The 17,876-nt window shown below is 39.5% G+C and overlaps 1 protein-coding gene across 1 annotated transcript in view; it reads left to right on the forward strand.

Annotated features, from left to right (window-relative positions):
* The window catches only part of ABCC4 (ATP binding cassette subfamily C member 4 (PEL blood group)), a 294,246-nt gene extending 290,110 nt beyond the window's left edge, over window positions 1-4,136 (forward strand). The window contains exon 31 of the mRNA XM_066380684.1: window positions 613-4,136. Coding sequence (XP_066236781.1) covers window positions 613-720 — 108 coding nt within the window. The 3' untranslated portion in view covers window positions 721-4,136. The remainder of the gene's footprint in view (window positions 1-612) is intronic.
* Window positions 4,137-17,876: the final 13,740 nt, after the last annotated feature.

Below are 17,876 nucleotides of genomic sequence, written 5' to 3' on the forward strand. Positions count from 1 at the left end.
CTTGGTGGAGTCATTGTTAAAGCTTTTGCTTCTCTTTTCATTATTTTGGCCCACTATCCTCAGATCACATTTCTATAGGCCCTTTAACTGCTTTCCCGCACAAATTAAACGCTGGGATATTTCATACATACACGCCAGAGTTTCAATGCGTGTCAGTCAGAGTTTATAAAATATAGGGATTACAACCTGATATTAACATCCAAATCTATTGTGCTCGTTTTATGTGGGAAAATGAGAAGTGCTCGTGCGGACACTAGATTTCCTAGCCTCTTTGTCACCCTATTTTTAATTTATCTCTAGGTTTTGAGTCAGTAAAATGATTCTGCTAATCAATGTAATGTAGTCATAAAGCATATCTGTGAATCAGAAGGATCAGAACGAAAGTGGATCTACAGGTTTTTTGGCATTAAACCCGGCCCCACTGAGGGTTTTAATGGGGCTACTTCCTTCATAGAACAAAAGCATTCCTGTGCTTTTTCAGTTGTGCCTCTATGAATGATATGATTTGATTCACATGAAGAAGTGGCCATAGAAATGCATTGCCTTAGGGAGGGGGACTTAAAAACTTTAAACAAATTCTTCTTAATCCTGCCTTTTTTTTTTTTAATACAGGTGTACTTCAAAAGGAATTATCCAGATATTACTCAGAATGGCCATGTGGTTATGAACACTCCTAATGGAGAGCCCTCAGCCTTTACAGTTTTTGAGACAGCACTGTGATTCTACTACGATGTCAAGCCTATTCTGAAGGCATCTTTTCCAATAATTTTTGCACTGCCTGAACTATACTGTACTTTATTTTACACTAGCAGCAAAATTTACAAGATGTTAGTTTATTTTGACTTTTTCCTCCAACCTCACCCAATGATTTTATGATCTAACAAAATTGCGTATTATTTTTATTTATATTTATATGTTATAGTATTTTTAAAATCCAAATCAGTGTAGGTCACCAATAAAAGTTATCTACCAGGTTTTGTGCCTTAAGATACTCAGAGCCAAAGCCCACTCTGTGAGGTATAAGACAAGCTGTAAGAGATTTTTACCCCCCCCCCAAATTACATAATGCTTTCCAGTTATATCAGGGATTCTATTTACTTGAAAACTCTGTGAAGTTGCCATTTTGTCTTACCACTTTCTTTAACATACCTAGGATCTGTTATTTTACCCCCTCCCAGGGCTCTGGTTAAAAATAGTACTGATAAAACTAATAGGAAAAACAAAAAATCTACTTTAGTGGCATGATAGTAGGGCAAGTAGTAGTGGCAACCCCCACCTCACCAAAAAATACAATTAAATATAGAAAGGCAATATATAGTTATATGTTCTAAAAGGAAAGGAAGAGAAAATAATGCTTTCTCAAAATAAGAGCCCTTGTAGGTGATTTGTTAGGAAAGGACACAGGTGTGATCATTGATCTTCTTTTAAATGTGCATGCTCTGACATGGTGACTGTTGCAGTTTTACACTCAGCTTGGTGGTACTTTCAGAAGAGGCCAAACCGCCAATGGCAATTTCTAAATATATAATGGTACAGGGGGTCCTTGGGTTACGACACAGTTCCGTCCCTATGACAGTGACAGAACCAGAAGTTTGGTGTTAGTTGAAACACAACCTAGCATAAGTCACTAATCTATCCTAACATAGTTGTAAAATCATAATCTAGAACATAAAAGCACAACTAAGCCACAGAATAAGGAAAAGGACATAAATATACTGTACTGTACACTGTACTGTAGTAACAGAAAATAATTACAAAATATGAGTGTAAAAAAAAATTCCTTATCTTTATTCCTGTGGTTGGCTTGCACACTGGAAGGGGCATTGCAAGGTGGGAGAGAGTGACTTACTGGGAGGAGGAAGCTGGAGAGGCAGGAGAACTTGCAGAAGGTGCTGGAGATACTGGGTCAGGTGAATCAGAACATGCAGGAGACACTGGAGATGATTCTACTTGCACTACAAGTAGAATACAAGTGTTGCATCTCTAGAAGCAGCTGATGTAGAGGGTACAGGATTTGTTGCAGGCCTCTCTACCTTCTTAAAGAATTGTTCCAGGCTAGTCTGGAACTACAATAGTTTGCCCACGTAGTACAACACTAACAGCATAAGCCAAAACACTCATGTCTCAAATTTTTTTGTTTGTTTTTGTTTTTGTTATAGCAAGAGAGAGGGGGGGAGAGCTAAAGGAACAGACAGGAAGGGAGAGAGATGAGAAGCACCAATTCTTCATTGTGGCACCTTAGTTTTTCGTTGATTGCTTTCTCATATGTGCCTTGACCAGAGGTCTACAGCAGAGAAAGTGACCCTTTGCTCAAGCCAGTGACCTTGGGCTTCAAGCCAGCTCCCTAAGGCTCAAGCCATCAATCGGGGGGTCATGTCTAATCCCACGCTCAAGCCGACGACCTCGTGCTCAAGCCAGATGAGCTTGCACTCAAGCTGGTGACCTCAGGATTTTGAACCTGGGTCCTCAGCATCCCAGGCTGACGCTCTATTCACTGCACCACTGTACCACTGCCTGGTCAGGCATGTCTCGGTTTTTTTAAAAGCTTTTACCAGAGTGAGTGTCGTAAACTTGAAACTTCTTATGTCGAGACTGTAGTAACCCAAAGACCCCCATACTCTTGTTTGGGTTTCTGGTTTACTGCCGGCAAACCTTTGATTGACTATAAACCTTTGGTTTAGCCTTTATTGAAATTCTTCTAAATTGCATGTATAGGCTCTCCTGAGTTGGTGAGGAAAAACAAAAATCATCGCAAACAATGACTGTAATTATTCAGTATATTCTCAGGATGCATCCAAAAGGCTCACTTTTATGAGCCGAGCCTACCTAGGTTAGTTTACTTTTGACCACTAATAGCAGTTTGTTTAGGTGTTTTCTGATCAGTAAATCAACAAACCACAATACTTTTAGGGCCTGCTGTACTTTCTTTGAACGATGGTTGTTGGGTTTTTTGGTGGTTGGTGATAGCTATGGTATGTTCAGTTCAAGTTACTAAAGGTTTTACTTTCATTGTTTAAAGTGGACTCTCATGACCTCAGAATAAAGTAAAAACCACCCTCAAGGCGCATATATTAACATAAATTCCTTCTTATATCAGGTTTTAGGACTCTTCAACAGAAACATGTTTTATAGAATCAAGCCTTAAAAACATATACACAGCAAACTACCAAAATACATGGAGTGTAGAAGCTGTTGAACTCTTCATATCTGGAAATAGTACTGTTGATGTTTAGTCCAGTAAACCAGTAAGTTGTTTAATAGTCAAAGTTATTATTTCTGGAGACTAAATGACAACAGTGATAATAATGTTTGTTAAAACAGTGCAAATATTTGAAATGTGTGTGTTTATTTGGTCTTTAGAGGTTAAAAGCAGTTAAAAAATGTTTCTATTTGTTTTAATGTCATCATAGAGTTTTTAATGAAACAAATTCAATTGAAATAAATGACAGTTTTTATCTCCTTTTAGAGATCTGTATTTTTGTTCTTAGAGGGATTACTGACCCATGCCCTTGCTGTTGAAAGCCAGTGAGATGAAAAACTATCTTCCATTGTTGATTGGTTCTCTTTATGAATTGGGTGTACCAAATATTCTAAGCAGATAGGTTGGTTTTAGACAGATTGAAGTAGTTGCTATTGAAGCAAACCCAGATGCACTATTTCCAGGAAAAAGGAGAGAATGTTAGCTTATGCCCGATGCCTGAGCAAGTATTAAATTGTAGAGGTTTGTTTTTTGTTTTTTTGAAAGGTCACTTTGGCCTGGACTAACAAGAAACATCTATTGCTGCTACATATAGGCCACAGGAGATCATTGGTTCTCAGAGTGTGGTCCCTGCACCAGTAGCATTAGCAGCACCTGGGAACTTGTTAGAAAGTGCAGATTGATTCTCACTTCATAGCCACGGAATCAGACTGGTGGTGGGGACCGGTAATCTGTGTCCTAACAATTCCCAGGGGTGATTCTGATGTAGACTGAAGTCTGGGAACCAGTACTTAGAACCTGAAGAACTCCTAAAACTCATTAAGAAAAATACAGAAAGTCCAATTAGAGAAACGGACACAGAGACTTGAATAGGGACTTCACAGAAGAGAAAATCCAAATGGCCCATAACTAGAAAATTGCTCACTCCTGTTAGTTACTAGGAAAATGCAAATTAAAACCCCAATGAGATACCACTAAACACCCACTACAGTAGCTAAAATTTATTTATTTATTTATTTATTTTATTTATTCATTTTAGAGAGGAGAGGGAGAGACAGAGAGAGAGAAGGGGGGGAGGAGCCGGAAGCATCAACTCCCACATGTGCCCCGACCAGGCAAGCCCAGGGTTTCAAACCGGCGACCCCAGCATTTCCAGGTCAATGCTTTATCCACTGCGCCACCACAGGCCAGGCCAGTAGCTAAAATTTAAAGGCTGAAAATACCACTCAAGTGCCAATGGAGCAATGGGAACTCTCACGCACTACTGTGTGTATAAATAAGTTTATTTTGAAAAAACGACTTCAGAAAACAGTTGGGTCTGACCAGGCAATGGCATCATGGATAGAGGACCAAGGTTTGAAACCCCAAGGTCACCAGCTTGAGCACGGGCTCATCTGGCTTGAGCGCCTGCTCACCAGCTTGAGTGCTGGGTCACTGGCTTGAGCTTGGGATCATAGACATGACCCTATGGTCTCTGGCTTGAAGCCCAAGGTTACTGGCTTGAGCATGGGGTCACTTATTCTGCTATAGCTCCCCAGTCAAGGCACATATGAGAAGCAATCAGTGAACAACTAAGGTGCCGCAATGAAGAATTGGTGCTTCTCATCTTTCTCCCTTCCTGTCTGTCTGACCCTCTCTCTGGCTCTGTCACTAAGACACATACACACACACACACACACACAAGGAAGAAAACAGTGGACAGGATCTACTCAAGCTGCACATCCTGTGATCCATTAATTCTATTCCAAACATATACACATGTGCTCCAAGAGATGTGTTCAAGGATGTTTCTAGAAACAAAATTTCTAATAGCCCCAAATGGGAAATAATACAAATGCTCATCAACAAAAGGAAAATAAACTGATATAACAGAAACTCCAAAGCAACAAAAGCAATTAAATTAAATCAACAACACAAGTGAATCTCACAAACTTAAGACTGACCCAAAAGAATATTTATAATTCCATTTATGTGAAGTTCAAACAAAGTCACAACTACACTAAAATGTTCAGTCAGAATAGTGCTTCACCTTGGGAAGGTGGAAGGTGTTTGCCACTGGGTGAGATAAAAGGGGAACTGCCATAGCTTTTTAATCCACTCGTCCACTGACGGACACTTGGGCTGTTTCCAGATCTTTGCTATTGTGAACAATGCTGCCACAAACATGGGGGTGCATTTCTCCTTTTGAAACAGTGCTGTTGGAGCAATGGGAACTCTCATTAGCTGGGTCAAAAGGCAGTTCGATTTTTAATTTTTTGAGGAATTTCCATACTGTCTTCTACAGTGGCTGCACCAGTCTGCATTCCCACCAGCAGTGCAGGAGGGTTCCCTTTTCTCCACATCCTCGCCAGCACTTACTGTGTGTTTTGTTGATGAGCGCCACTCTGACTGCTGTGAGGTGATATCTCATTGTGATTTTAATTTGCATTTCTCTAATGATTAGTGATGTTGAGTGTTTTTCCATATGCCTATTGGCCATCTGTATGTCCTCTTTGGAGAAGTGTCTATTCATTTCTTTTGCCCATTTTTGATTGGATTATCTTCCTGGTGTTGAGTTTTACAAGTTCTTTATAAATTTTGGTTATTAACCCCTTATCAGATGTACTGTTGAATATGTTCTCCCATTGTGTAGTTTGTCTTTTTATTCTGTTCTTATTGTCTTTAGCTGTGCAAAAGCTTTTTAGTTTGTTATAGCTGTGGTACATATATACAATGGAATACTATGGGGCCATTAAAAAGAAGGAAATCTTACCTTTTGTGACAACATGGATGGATATGGAAACTATTATGTTAAGTGAAATAAGCCAGGCAGAAAAAGAAAAATATCATATGACCTCACTCATTTGAGGAATCCAATGAACAGTGTGAACTGAGGAACAGAATTGAGACAGAGAAGGGATCAAAGGGACCAGAGGGAAAGAGAACAGAGGGAAAGGGGATGATAGGATGGGATAAACCTGAAGGGAAGGGGGGAGGGGGCTATGGGGAGGAGGCAAGGGAGATGTTGAGGGGAATATGGGGGAGGGGGGATGCATTGGGGGCAACACTGGAATATGTAAACACAATAAATTAAAATCAGTTATAAAAAGGGAACTGCTGGCATACTTCAGATGTTCTTTTTGGTAGGGCTGGATGGTGGTTAGAGCAGTCTTGGGCTTGTTTATTTGCTGCACTTTTCTGTTGCATGTTGTACCTTACAACTGAGTTAACTAAAACAAAGTTGTCAGCCTATTTTTCTTTTAGAATCTTACTCAAATTCAGCAGTTTAATCACCTAAAATAGACTAATCTGCATCTGGGAAATTATTTCTGCTTAAAATATGAGTCTGTTTAAGGGTTGTCTTAGTGGTCCGCATCTAATGGACTCATTTAGCTCTTAGTATATGAGAGGTCAGGTCTCTATTTTCTCTAACCAATTAATATACTTCCTTTCTCTAATTCTTGGATAAGTACAAAAACAAGGAACTATAAGGATTTTCTGAGTTCTATTTTTTTAACCACATTTTTGAGAGAGAGAGAGAGAGGGAAAGACAGGAAGGGAGAGAGACGGTGAGAGGGTAAGAAGCATCAACTTGTAGTTGCTTTCACTTTGGTTGTACAGCTAGTGCTCGACTTACGACCACGATCGGTTCTGACAGACTGGTCGTAACACGATTTGGTCGTAAGTTGAGTACACTATATGTACAGTACTGTAAAATGATGTTATAAAAATCTTTAAGTGATATTTTATTATAATTTTCTTTCATTATTGTTATATATCATAATTTTCTTTGTTCATTTTATGCCATTTGTATCATCTCTACACCATTTTGTTTCTTATTTTTACATTTGTCAGGTTTAAGTAAAACACTGCATTACCAGTATAACTGGTTTAATATTTGCAAAGACAATTTCCTCTTGGTAGACATCTTGGGAGGGGTTTGATGAAAAATATCCAAGACACAAAACACAAATTGCTGTACCGAGTCTGGGATAACAGTTGAAATGGTGCACGCGGAGATGGTAGTGTTGCTGGAAGCTGGTCCCCACTGTCGTACACCCAAGCCGGGCAACACTTGCACTGCCAGACGCGGAGCAGTCGTGGCTAGCGATTGTGGTCGTAAAGTCGAATGGTTGTAAGTTGCATAGGTCATATGTAGATCAGTATTTGTACACTGAGCTTCTCGTATGTGGTTTGACTGGGGCCATTCCAGTATCCCCTAGCTCAAGCCAGTAACCTCTGGGCTCAAGTTGGTGAGCTTTGGGATCATGTGGACGATCCAGAGACCCCTGCTCAATCCAGAGATCCTGTGCTGACGAGCCCGTGCTCAAAGCCAGCGACCTTAGGGCTTTGAACCAATGGCCTCAGCATTCCGGGTCAGTGCTTTATCCACTGCACCACCACCAGTCAAGCAAAAACCACTTTGTTGAGGTATGATTAACATAAAAAAATTCTGTATATACTTAATGTGTACAACTTGATGAATTTGGAGATAAGTATACACCCATGAAACCACCACAATCTATGTGATAAACTTATTCATTACCTCCAAAACTTCTGCACTCTTTTATAATTTCCATTAATATGAATGAGATACAAATAAATAAAAATCCATCTAATCCTAAATGCTTTGATAACACCATAAATGGTTGGTGTCTTGTGAAGAAACAGCTTAAATCAACTCAATGAGGCACCTAGACTTACTAAGTATTGTGACAATTAGATGAGTCAAGTTGATTTATCAACAAATTAACTTGTCCCTATGGAAGCTGATGGAATCTGTGTTTTTCTTTCTGATGGTTTGGAGATAACTGGAAGTCCCTCTTCTCAACCTCAGTATCTGTTTGATATCCAATTATTAATTAAAGTTTAATGATAAGATTCTGATGCCCTGATTGTGAGATTTAGCACCTGAGTATGTAAGTCACCTGTATGTTCAAGTCACCTGTATGTTCCCCAATTCTATTTGGAGTGTTTTCAAGACTCACCTTTACCTAGAAGACTGTATGACATTTTGGACACCACATCTCAAGAAAAAACTTCCTTGTCGTTCTGCAATTGTACTTCAGGGAATGGACAAACATATTTGACTAAAAGAAGAGAGAAAGGAACCTTGTCACTCGGAATGAAGAAAACTGAGAAAGTTCAAATTAAAACAAAAGTCCTCTAAGAGCCTTGTTTATAGTCAAAGTAGTTTAGTTACCAAGTCACCTTATTCTCAAAAGTTTATTGAAAATTGAGTTGTGTGTATCAAAAAAAAAAAAAGGAAATTACATTCTATTCCAAAAATAATGTAATTATGAACTACATTATTCCACAAGTACAGACTGAAAAAATAGTTATAGGTTTCCTCAAGAAATGCAATAAATGCATGGAATAGTTTTCACAAAGTGTGTTATGTTGTTATGTGTTTTAATGGGCATGTTGATCCTTATCAAATTGAGGATTTTAAACAAAAAGGTAACCACATTCACATGCAAAGTTCTTCTTTCCACCATTTTATATTCTATTTTTGGATTTAGAAATAATGTATATAACCAATAATTTTTAAATAAAAAATCCTCTACAGGTAGTGGCATTTTTTCTGATACCTGCTGTAGATTTGTTTTCTGGAGTCTAGACTAAGATGGAGTTTAATGTCTGGGTGGTTATCAGGGAGTACCATTGGGGTAACACTTCATGGAATCAAGAGAGAAGAAGCAGGGTAGGACGGGGTTGGGGAATCAAGCTGGAATGTTGGTCAGACGACCGTAGCTGACCCCACTTGGAGCTCTGGCGCTCAGATGGGCCGTGAGTGGCCGGGCCTTTGCACCTGCACCTTGGTCAGTTGTTGTCTCTAGGCTGTCCCCGAATGCTGGTGGCTGAGGCTGCCTACAGCAGCACCTCCAGCAGCGCGGGCATCAAGTCCTTGAAGGGAGATCTGGGCACATCACCATGTCCCAGTGTGTCACCGAGCCAGAGGGAGGTGGCATGATGGTGGCAGTAAATTCTTGGTGATGATGTTTTAAGTCAAAATGACTGATGAAGTAGTTGGTCCACAATATCCTGTAGTCTGAAGAACAGAAGGAAGTCCGTGTAAGGGAGATGCCTTCATGCTCTAGGCAGGGTTAGCCCGGTTTTCACCTCTTCTAGAAAGCCAGCTTAAAATCAATCTCCACGCTAGGTCATTCCTATGTATTTCTGTAATACCCTGCCTACCCCCTCATTTGTTAAACTGAACCACACTGAGTTCAGTGTCCTGTTGTCACCATCTTGAAATATTTAAAAAGTTCTTTTCCATTGATTTAAGAGAGAGAAGAAGGGAGAAGGGGAGAGAGAGAGCAGCATCAACGTGTTGTTCCATTTAGTTGTGCACTTATTGGTTGCTTCTCGTGTGTGCTCTGACCAGGGATTGAACCCCTTACCTCAGTGCACCAGGACACACACTATCCACTGAGCCACTCAACCAGGGCCAGAAATATTTAATTTTTAAACAAAGGGCCTGCTTTTTCCATTTTGCACTGGGGCCTGTAAATTATATATTCTGCCTTAATTATAAGTATTTATAGGTTATCTGTTTCCTAAGTCATGAACTTTTAAAAACTTGAACTGTGCCCTGTGAATTTTATAATTACATCCAGCAGTATCTGTCACATAGTGAGTGCTCAATAAATGTTTTGCTGAATGAATAAGAAAATATCTTCCTTCTAAACTTGAAAGCTTTGAATTTAAAGAAGTAACCTGTGAATAGCAAGTCCTGGCCCTGGCTGGTTGGCTCAGTGGTAGAGCATCAGCCTGGCATGTGGGAGTCCTGGGTTTGGTTCCCGACCAGGGCACACAGGAGAGGCGCCCATCTGCTTCTCCACCCCTCCCCCTCTCCTTCCCCTCTGTCTCTCTCTTCCCCTCCCACAGCCAAGGCTCCATTGGAGCAAGGTTTGCCTGGGCACTGAGGATGGCTCTATGGCCTCTGCCTCATGCGCTAGAGTGGCTCTGATTGCAGCAGAGTGACGCCCAGATGGGCAGAGCATCGCCCCCTGGTGGGCATGCCGGGTGGATCCCGGTCAGGCGCATGCGGGAGTCTGTCTGACTGCCTCCCCGTTTCCAACTTAAGAAAAAAGAAAAAAGAAAAAAAAGAAAGTCCTGGTTTTGGAGTCGGTCCCCCAGATCTGCATGCCAATTCTGAATCTACCACTTGCTAGTAATGTGGGTGACCAAAGAATGTATCGCCCAAAGGGGGACACTTGAGAATGAAAGGAAGGCACTCAGCAGCCTAAGGTGCCAGGGCAATAAATTGACACCATCCTTGACAAAAGGAGATATGGTTGTCCTGTCGGCATGTAGCCTTAGTTAACATGCTTGGGTTAAGTGACTCCACCTTTCTGAACCTCAGCTTCTTCACCTGTAAGATGGATATAGTTCCTGCCCTTGCGGTTGTTTTGGTTGGGATGACTGACAGACTAAGAGCATCCAAAGAAACAGGATAGAACCATTAACCTTGAACCTCTTCCACCAAGACAGATGGATGAGGAAGGTTTATAGACTGTAGAAGGTATATTTGAGGAGGTCCTTATCTGATGACCTAAACCAAACTGTTCTTACTTCACATATAGTTAAGATGAAACAAGCACATGGGAAGGAGCACAGGCTCTCAAGTCAGTCATCCAGGTTCAAATACTGGCTCTTCTGCCCATTGGCTGCCTGCGTTTAGATGCGAGTTCTACTACCTGCTATTTGTGAACTCTTAGGGTTGGAAAGCACACCATGCTTCAACTTTGTTGTAAAATTGAGATAGGGCTAGTGATTTTCATAGAGGGTGGTTCCAAAGATTAAATAGGACAGTGACACAGTGTATGGCCTGTTGGCTTATGCCAGTCCACAGCCTGTTTGTAGCTAGGAATTTGAGGAAAGCTAGAAACTTCTCAGCCACTTGACATTTCCATGATATCCAAACACAGGATCGGTGGAATCTTGATGAACAGGCTAGAGACGAGTTTGAGTGTTGAACTTGCATACAGAGGTGCAGGTGCCTTGAGCTGCAATGTGCGGAAGAATCATTTATTAGTTCACAATAGATTGAAAATTATAAATAAATACATCGGATTCTTAATCCAGACAGTTGAGAAGCACTGCTTTAGAACAACGCTGAAGCCTGACTAGGCAGTGGTGCAGTGGGCAGAGCATCAGACTGACGCAGAGTACCCAGGTTCAAAACCCCAAGGTTGTTAGCTTGAGAGTGGGCTCATCCAGCTTGAGCGCGGGGTCACTGGCTTGAGTGTGGGATCATAGACATGACCCCATGGTCGCTGGTTTGAGCCCAAGGTTGCTGGCTTGAACAAGGGGTCACTCACTCTGCTGTAGCCCCCCCCCCCATCAAGGCACATATAAGGAAGCAATCAATGAACAGCTAAGGTGCCGCAACAAAGAATTGATGCTTTTCATGTCTCTCCCTCTCTCTCTCTCTCTCTCTCTCTCTCTCTGTCACACACACAAAAAATAAAACACTGAATATGTAGTTAGCTCTCAATAAACATTCTCATTAGAAATTTTTACCATATCAGGCAAAAATGATACCATGATTTTTATGCATAATATGAGACTACATAGGCTTTCAAGAGGCTCTGCTCTAATTAGTAATATTTAATAGCATTAAAATTTTTAAAATATTAAACTCCTCCTCAAGATTAGAGGTTTTTTCCCCCTTCAGTCTAAAAAGGTATTTTAAAATCAAAACAATACTGTTCATATATTTATACCCACTATATTCTTTAATCTACAGCATGGTATTATTGGAGAAGGTCCCTGGGAATACATCAGATCACTTAAAAAAACCTTTGTAGCCTGACCTGTGGTGGCGCAGTGGGATAAAGCGTCGACCTGGAATGCTGAGGTTGCCTGTTCGATACCCTGGGCTTGTCTGGTCAAGGCACATATGGGAGTTGATGCTTCCTGCTCTTCCCCTTTCTCTCTCTCCCTCCCTCCCTCTCTCTCTCTCTCTCTCTCTCTCTCTCTCTCCTCTCTGAAAATTGAATAAATAAAATCTTTAAAAAAAAAAACCTTTGTAAAACATAAGGTTTTTTTATGTGTAAACTGTTGATTTTCCTTTAAAAACAGAAAGAATATGGATTAACTGAGCTTTTGCTTTCTCAATCTAATGTTCTAAGGAAAATAACCTCATTTAAAAAAAAACAGCATGTGCTGAAAAGCCAAGAGAAACTTATGTTTATTTGATTTAGAACTTAAACATAACATTAATATAAGAAATAACATATCCCCAACCCTGTAAGACCTCCATCTATACTCGAGGCCCATCTAACTTGCCTTGGGGGTCAACATTGGGATTGTACGATTTTTTTTTCAAGAAGAACCAAGATCAAGACTTAGATACATTAAGAATGTTTTACAGAAAGCTTACATTAGATGGTTCTGACCAAATTCAGTCTTTCACTCAGCAACCATGCTCATAAAACTATCCAACTCACAATTATCCATTCCAATACATGGGAGCTTTGGGTATTACAAAACAGGATTTGATCCAAAAGTTAATCATATTTAATTTGGAGGGGCATTATGTGAAAAACTTTTAAAATGAAATTCTGCAGGCTTCCTAGACAAATGAAAATGAGTCTCTATAAGAAAGTGTTTTTAACAGGTTAAGAGTGTTGTATATAAGAAAGGAACGGTCAACAGCGGATTGAAGATTTTTAAACCTTCCATTTTATAACAATTATAAAAAATCCTGGAGTCTATATTGAATCTATAGTTATATGAAAGATAAAAGGGAAAGTTTTGGGGTTTTTTTTTGCTGTACAATGCCAACTAACAAATGAAAAAAGATTGACAGAAAAAAATAGCATGTTGCGGCCACCACTGTCATAAATCAGACAAATGCAACCTTGGCTGCTGAATAAATATAGAGGCAATGTTGGGGAGAGCAGACCGAATTTTCATAGGCTGAAAGTATCTTCTCAGATTAATTAGTTTATAAAGGGGTAATCATATCTTTAAAGTGGAAAAATCTAGCAGACACCACCCTAACCTAGTGGCCAGAGTTAACAGTACCAATAATGAACCAGCAACACCGTGGCCCCCTGATGTGGCAACACAGCACTTCTGTGGTGTTCCTGCCTCCCCCACGGAAGAGAAAAAAAGCATTGTCTAAATCAAATCATCAAGGTCAACAGCCAAACTTAAATAGAGGACATTCTACAAAACAACCACCCTTGCACCCTTTAAAGATCTCAGCAACAAAGGTTGAAGTGTTTCAGATTAAATAGACACTGAAAAGAAAACAGCTGAATGCACTGTATGATCTTGGATCCAAAAAAAGAAGTTAAATAAAGGACAGTACTGAGACAGTTGCTAAAATTTCGATGAGAACTGTATATGTAGTAGATACTAGAATTGCATCAATATTAAATTTCCTGAATGTATTCATTATACCATGGTTATATAAGGGAATGTTCTTGGGAGATACACGCTGATATATATAGTGGTGAAAGGTTATGATATCTGCATCTTACTCTGGAATGGTTCTGCAAACGTGACGGTATAGATTATATATAATATTACATAGCACATAACATAGTCACTTTTTTATGTAGATGATCCTGGATCAAAAACAGTATGTATCTATCTAGAAAGAAAGCACAAGTAGGAAAAATGTTACACGAATGAACCTAGATGAAGGCTACAGGAGTTCATTGTACTATTACTGAAACTTTTAAGCAGATAGAAATTTTTCCAAAATTTAAAAAAAAAGGAAACCCTTCCCGCAGTTCATTCATAGAGTGAAGAGTCTCCATCAGGCAAGAGATGGCTCTCTGTAGTCTAAAATAATCATCAGACAAGTTCTAGTGTTGTGGGGATGGTTCACACAGCTCGCTCCAAGCCGCAGTGCTCCAATCTCGCCAGAAGTAAAAACACACCTTCACCCGGGAGCGTGTGGAGTCAAGGTTATTTTATGCTTAATGAAATTATTTTTCACACGGGCAAGATACAGCATTATGTGATACTGTATTTTAAGGATATGCTAATGCCAAATGCAGAGTCACTAATGGGCCAAATTTCTGGAGCTGTGCCATTCCCTCCCTGCTATGAGAGGCAGTGGCCACCAGGACGATCTCCCTGTGTTCTGAGGGGAAATTAGCGAGCTGCCCTTAACAGCAGATGCCTAGGGCCTCCGCGGACAGCTGAAACACTAAGTGTGAGCTAGTGTAATTGCCTTTTATCCAGAAGCTTCACCTTTTTTCCCAGAGATAGATACATACTGATTTCTGGAGTTGTGCCAATCAAGTTTATTCTGCTCTGCATTTTCTTGATATGAAAATAAACTGACTCCTTTTATTAGCTTTCTTAATGACTTGATTTAAATGATCTGACTCTGCCACTAGTTGACTTTATAAGAAAGCATTGGTGCTTTGATGTTACTTGTAAATGTGGTAACCAAACCAACCCAGGAGAAGAATATTAATACTAAAATTTCTTTCCTCCAAATAGGCAACCATTTCCCAGAAAGTTCACCTTGGCAATTTGAAATAATATTGAGAAATAGGAATGTCTGATTTCACACAATAAAGATTAACATCTCTCGGTCACTTTAAAGTTAGCACTGATTTTTGATGATTTCTTTTACTAAATATTTCCAGTTTTTCTTCCACATTTTTACAGTGAATCCAGTGAAAATAATGATAGTACCTGTGTTCTCCAGTTTGTGAGGGTTAAAACAGACCATACTCAGAGTTGGCAAGGAGACAGCAAATCCAGCACTTTCAAACATGCTGATGAAGTGTGAACTATACAAACTTTCTGAAGTGTCACAGGGCAACATGTCAAGGTCCTTAAAATATTTCTAAATTTTGACTCAAAACTTCTCTTCTAGGAATGCACTCAAAGGATACACTATAAATTATAAAAATCACAAAAAATATATTTAGTCTGACCTGTGGTGGCGCAGTGAATAAAGCGTCAACCTGGAATGCTGAGGTCGCCAGTTCGAAACCCTGGGCTTGCCTGATCAAGGCACATATGAGAGTTGATGTTTCCTGCTGCTCCCCCCTCCTCTCTCTCTTTCTGTAAAATGAATAAAAATTTAAAAATATATATATTCAAAAACATTTTTTACAATATTACTTATGTCAAAAAAGGAAATAAGCTACATTTCAAAAAATGTCCAAAATTTGGTATGCTCATGCAATAGATTAAGCGGCCGATAAAAGAGTCTTGAAAATGATAATTTAATGATGCGGGGTAAATACTCTTTTTAAATTAAGAAAGAAAAATTTTCTAAACTTTTAAACATTTTGTAAACTACATTTGTATTTTTAAAACTCTGAAATTAAATAATCAAAATGTTAACAATAGTTATTTCTGACTGGCTAGAGTACCACTGATTTTTATTTTCATAGGTTTTCTGAATTTCCCAAATTACCTACAATGAGCATGGTTTAATTCCAAGGTGCACAAAATATGTAAAGAGAAGTCATAATACCTTTTTCAGTTAGGATAAACTAGTGAGTCCACATTTTATTTATAAATAAGGTCTTACTACCCACACAGAAGCAGCTCCTAGCTTTAATATCTTTACATCAGATACTCTCATTCACTCATGATGTGTATGGTTCTTCAAAAGAGCTTTGTATTACAGTCTATGTATATTTCCAGTGTTCCTGTTCTATGGAAATATCTGGCTAGCTTGAAAATTCCCGTCTATTCCCATTTAAAATACAGGTCATGTGAATACCAAACTTAGTAAGGTTCTATATTCAGAAACAATTTTTTAACACTTTTAGGACAGAGAAACAATCATTTCTAAAACTTTGAAATCATTTAAAAAAAAAAACATAAACATGATTGCCAAAGAGTTAAAAAGAAAACCAAGTTAATAGTGAGAAACAAAACCTCCTTTCTCATGCAACTACCAAACAACAACAATAATGTCTCTATTCTATATCAGATCTAGTTCTTTCTGAAATTTTGGCTTCTAAATTAGACAATGGTTCTAGATTTGCTGCCATGTGTTTTTCTGGGGAGGCATCTAAAATCAGTTATTGGGCAAAGTAATTTTTAGGCAAATTTCCCTGAGAGACTTGGTGTTTCCCCATATTATAATAATGTTCAAGCTTCTGATTTACATGTGTGGGGACAGAAATGCAGATGACAGCTAGGAACCTGAGACATTACTTGTTTCAGTGGAATTTGGACATTCAAGTCTTTCTCAAGCACTTGGGCTCCAGAGGTGAGGTCGGTAGATGCTATCAACAAGCCAGCCCAGCCATAATGTCCATGGCTAAACATCAACGTGTCCAACCCATGGAGGACAGGTTAGCTGTCCATAGGTAGCTTTCGGTTCTTTTCCTTGCTTTCTCTCCTTTATTCCCTTTCCTCCTCATTAAAACATGACTCTGGCTTTTAAGATTTCCTGACTATTAGTCTTTGGGAAGGAGACAGTATATAGCCTTTTTGAGAACAAGTTCTATATTAGAGTCAGCAATATCTACCCCTACCTGTTAAAAATAGGACTATATTGATTTTGTTAGTGCCAGGAGACTCTCTTCAAGGGTAGCTTTCTGAGTAGGTAGACCAGGTAGGCACCCATGTACTGAGATTTAAGAAGCCCTGGGAAAACCCTCTATAAAATATATGTTCCCCACTAATGCTTGAGAGGCCATAATTGGTGATTCATTCAGGTGGATACCTTATGCTCTTTTCTTGCAGTCCTTTTAAAAACAAGATACTGTATTTGAAAAGAAGCAAGGGATACCATTTATGAGTTTGGAGAGCGGGTATTTGTGACCCAACTGGAAGAACTCATCATTGGTAAGCACGACAGAAATTTTACCAGTAAAGATTTCAACAACCAGGTTGCACAATAATACCAAATCACATTAAGGAATCGCCACTATCCAGATAACACACAGGCAATTGAATTTGGCTTCACTCTGTGGAGCCAGATTTGAGCGCCACCCTCCTGTTAATCTTACCTGTTAAGCCAAATTATCCCTCAGATGTACTCTGGGTGAGAGCCGGTTGAAGGATCTGGTGAGACTTGACTTGACATTCACCACTTTGGGGAGAAGAAACTTGAAGAACCAGGGCTGCTTAGTAAAGAGAGATTTAGCCTGCTTAAGACGCTAAGGGATTTTTTTGAGGGCAGCCAGCTCTCTTTGATCAGAGTCTGGCTAAACATGGCATCTAAACCGTAGTAGGAGAATAATCAGTATCGGTCGAAAGAATGAATGGCTTTCAAACTGAGTATTAGTTGAACAAGTTGATCCTTGTTTCAGGCAAACAAATGTCACCTTCATCTCAACATCAAAAAATTCAAAGGTTGTTTAAACTTTTAGCAACTGATTGGAGACAGTGTACTTACGTGCTAAGTGTACCATGTTATATCAATTATTTCTCCCTTTTTTTCTCTCTTCTTTAATGTAAGAAGTATCTATTACTGGCAGAACCCACCACTATGTTCAGGCCCACAGCAAGAGCACAAATGGAGCCCCACATATCTAAGTAGGTAAAGTTAACAAAGCATTCAATAAAATGTGTTATCCTCCCACCTTGATACCCCTTCAGAACTACCTAGGAGGCCTGGTTCCAATTTAAAATTGTATTCTCAGAGTTCTGTAATGAAAGGTGGAGGTATGGAGAGAGCTGGCCCATGCCCATAGCCCACACCTGAAAGAGCTTCATATGCACAAGTAGGACATCCCAGATGGCACAG

Source organism: Saccopteryx leptura, chromosome 4, assembly GCF_036850995.1.
Source record: "Saccopteryx leptura isolate mSacLep1 chromosome 4, mSacLep1_pri_phased_curated, whole genome shotgun sequence".
Classification (NCBI taxonomy): domain Eukaryota; kingdom Metazoa; phylum Chordata; class Mammalia; order Chiroptera; family Emballonuridae; genus Saccopteryx; species Saccopteryx leptura.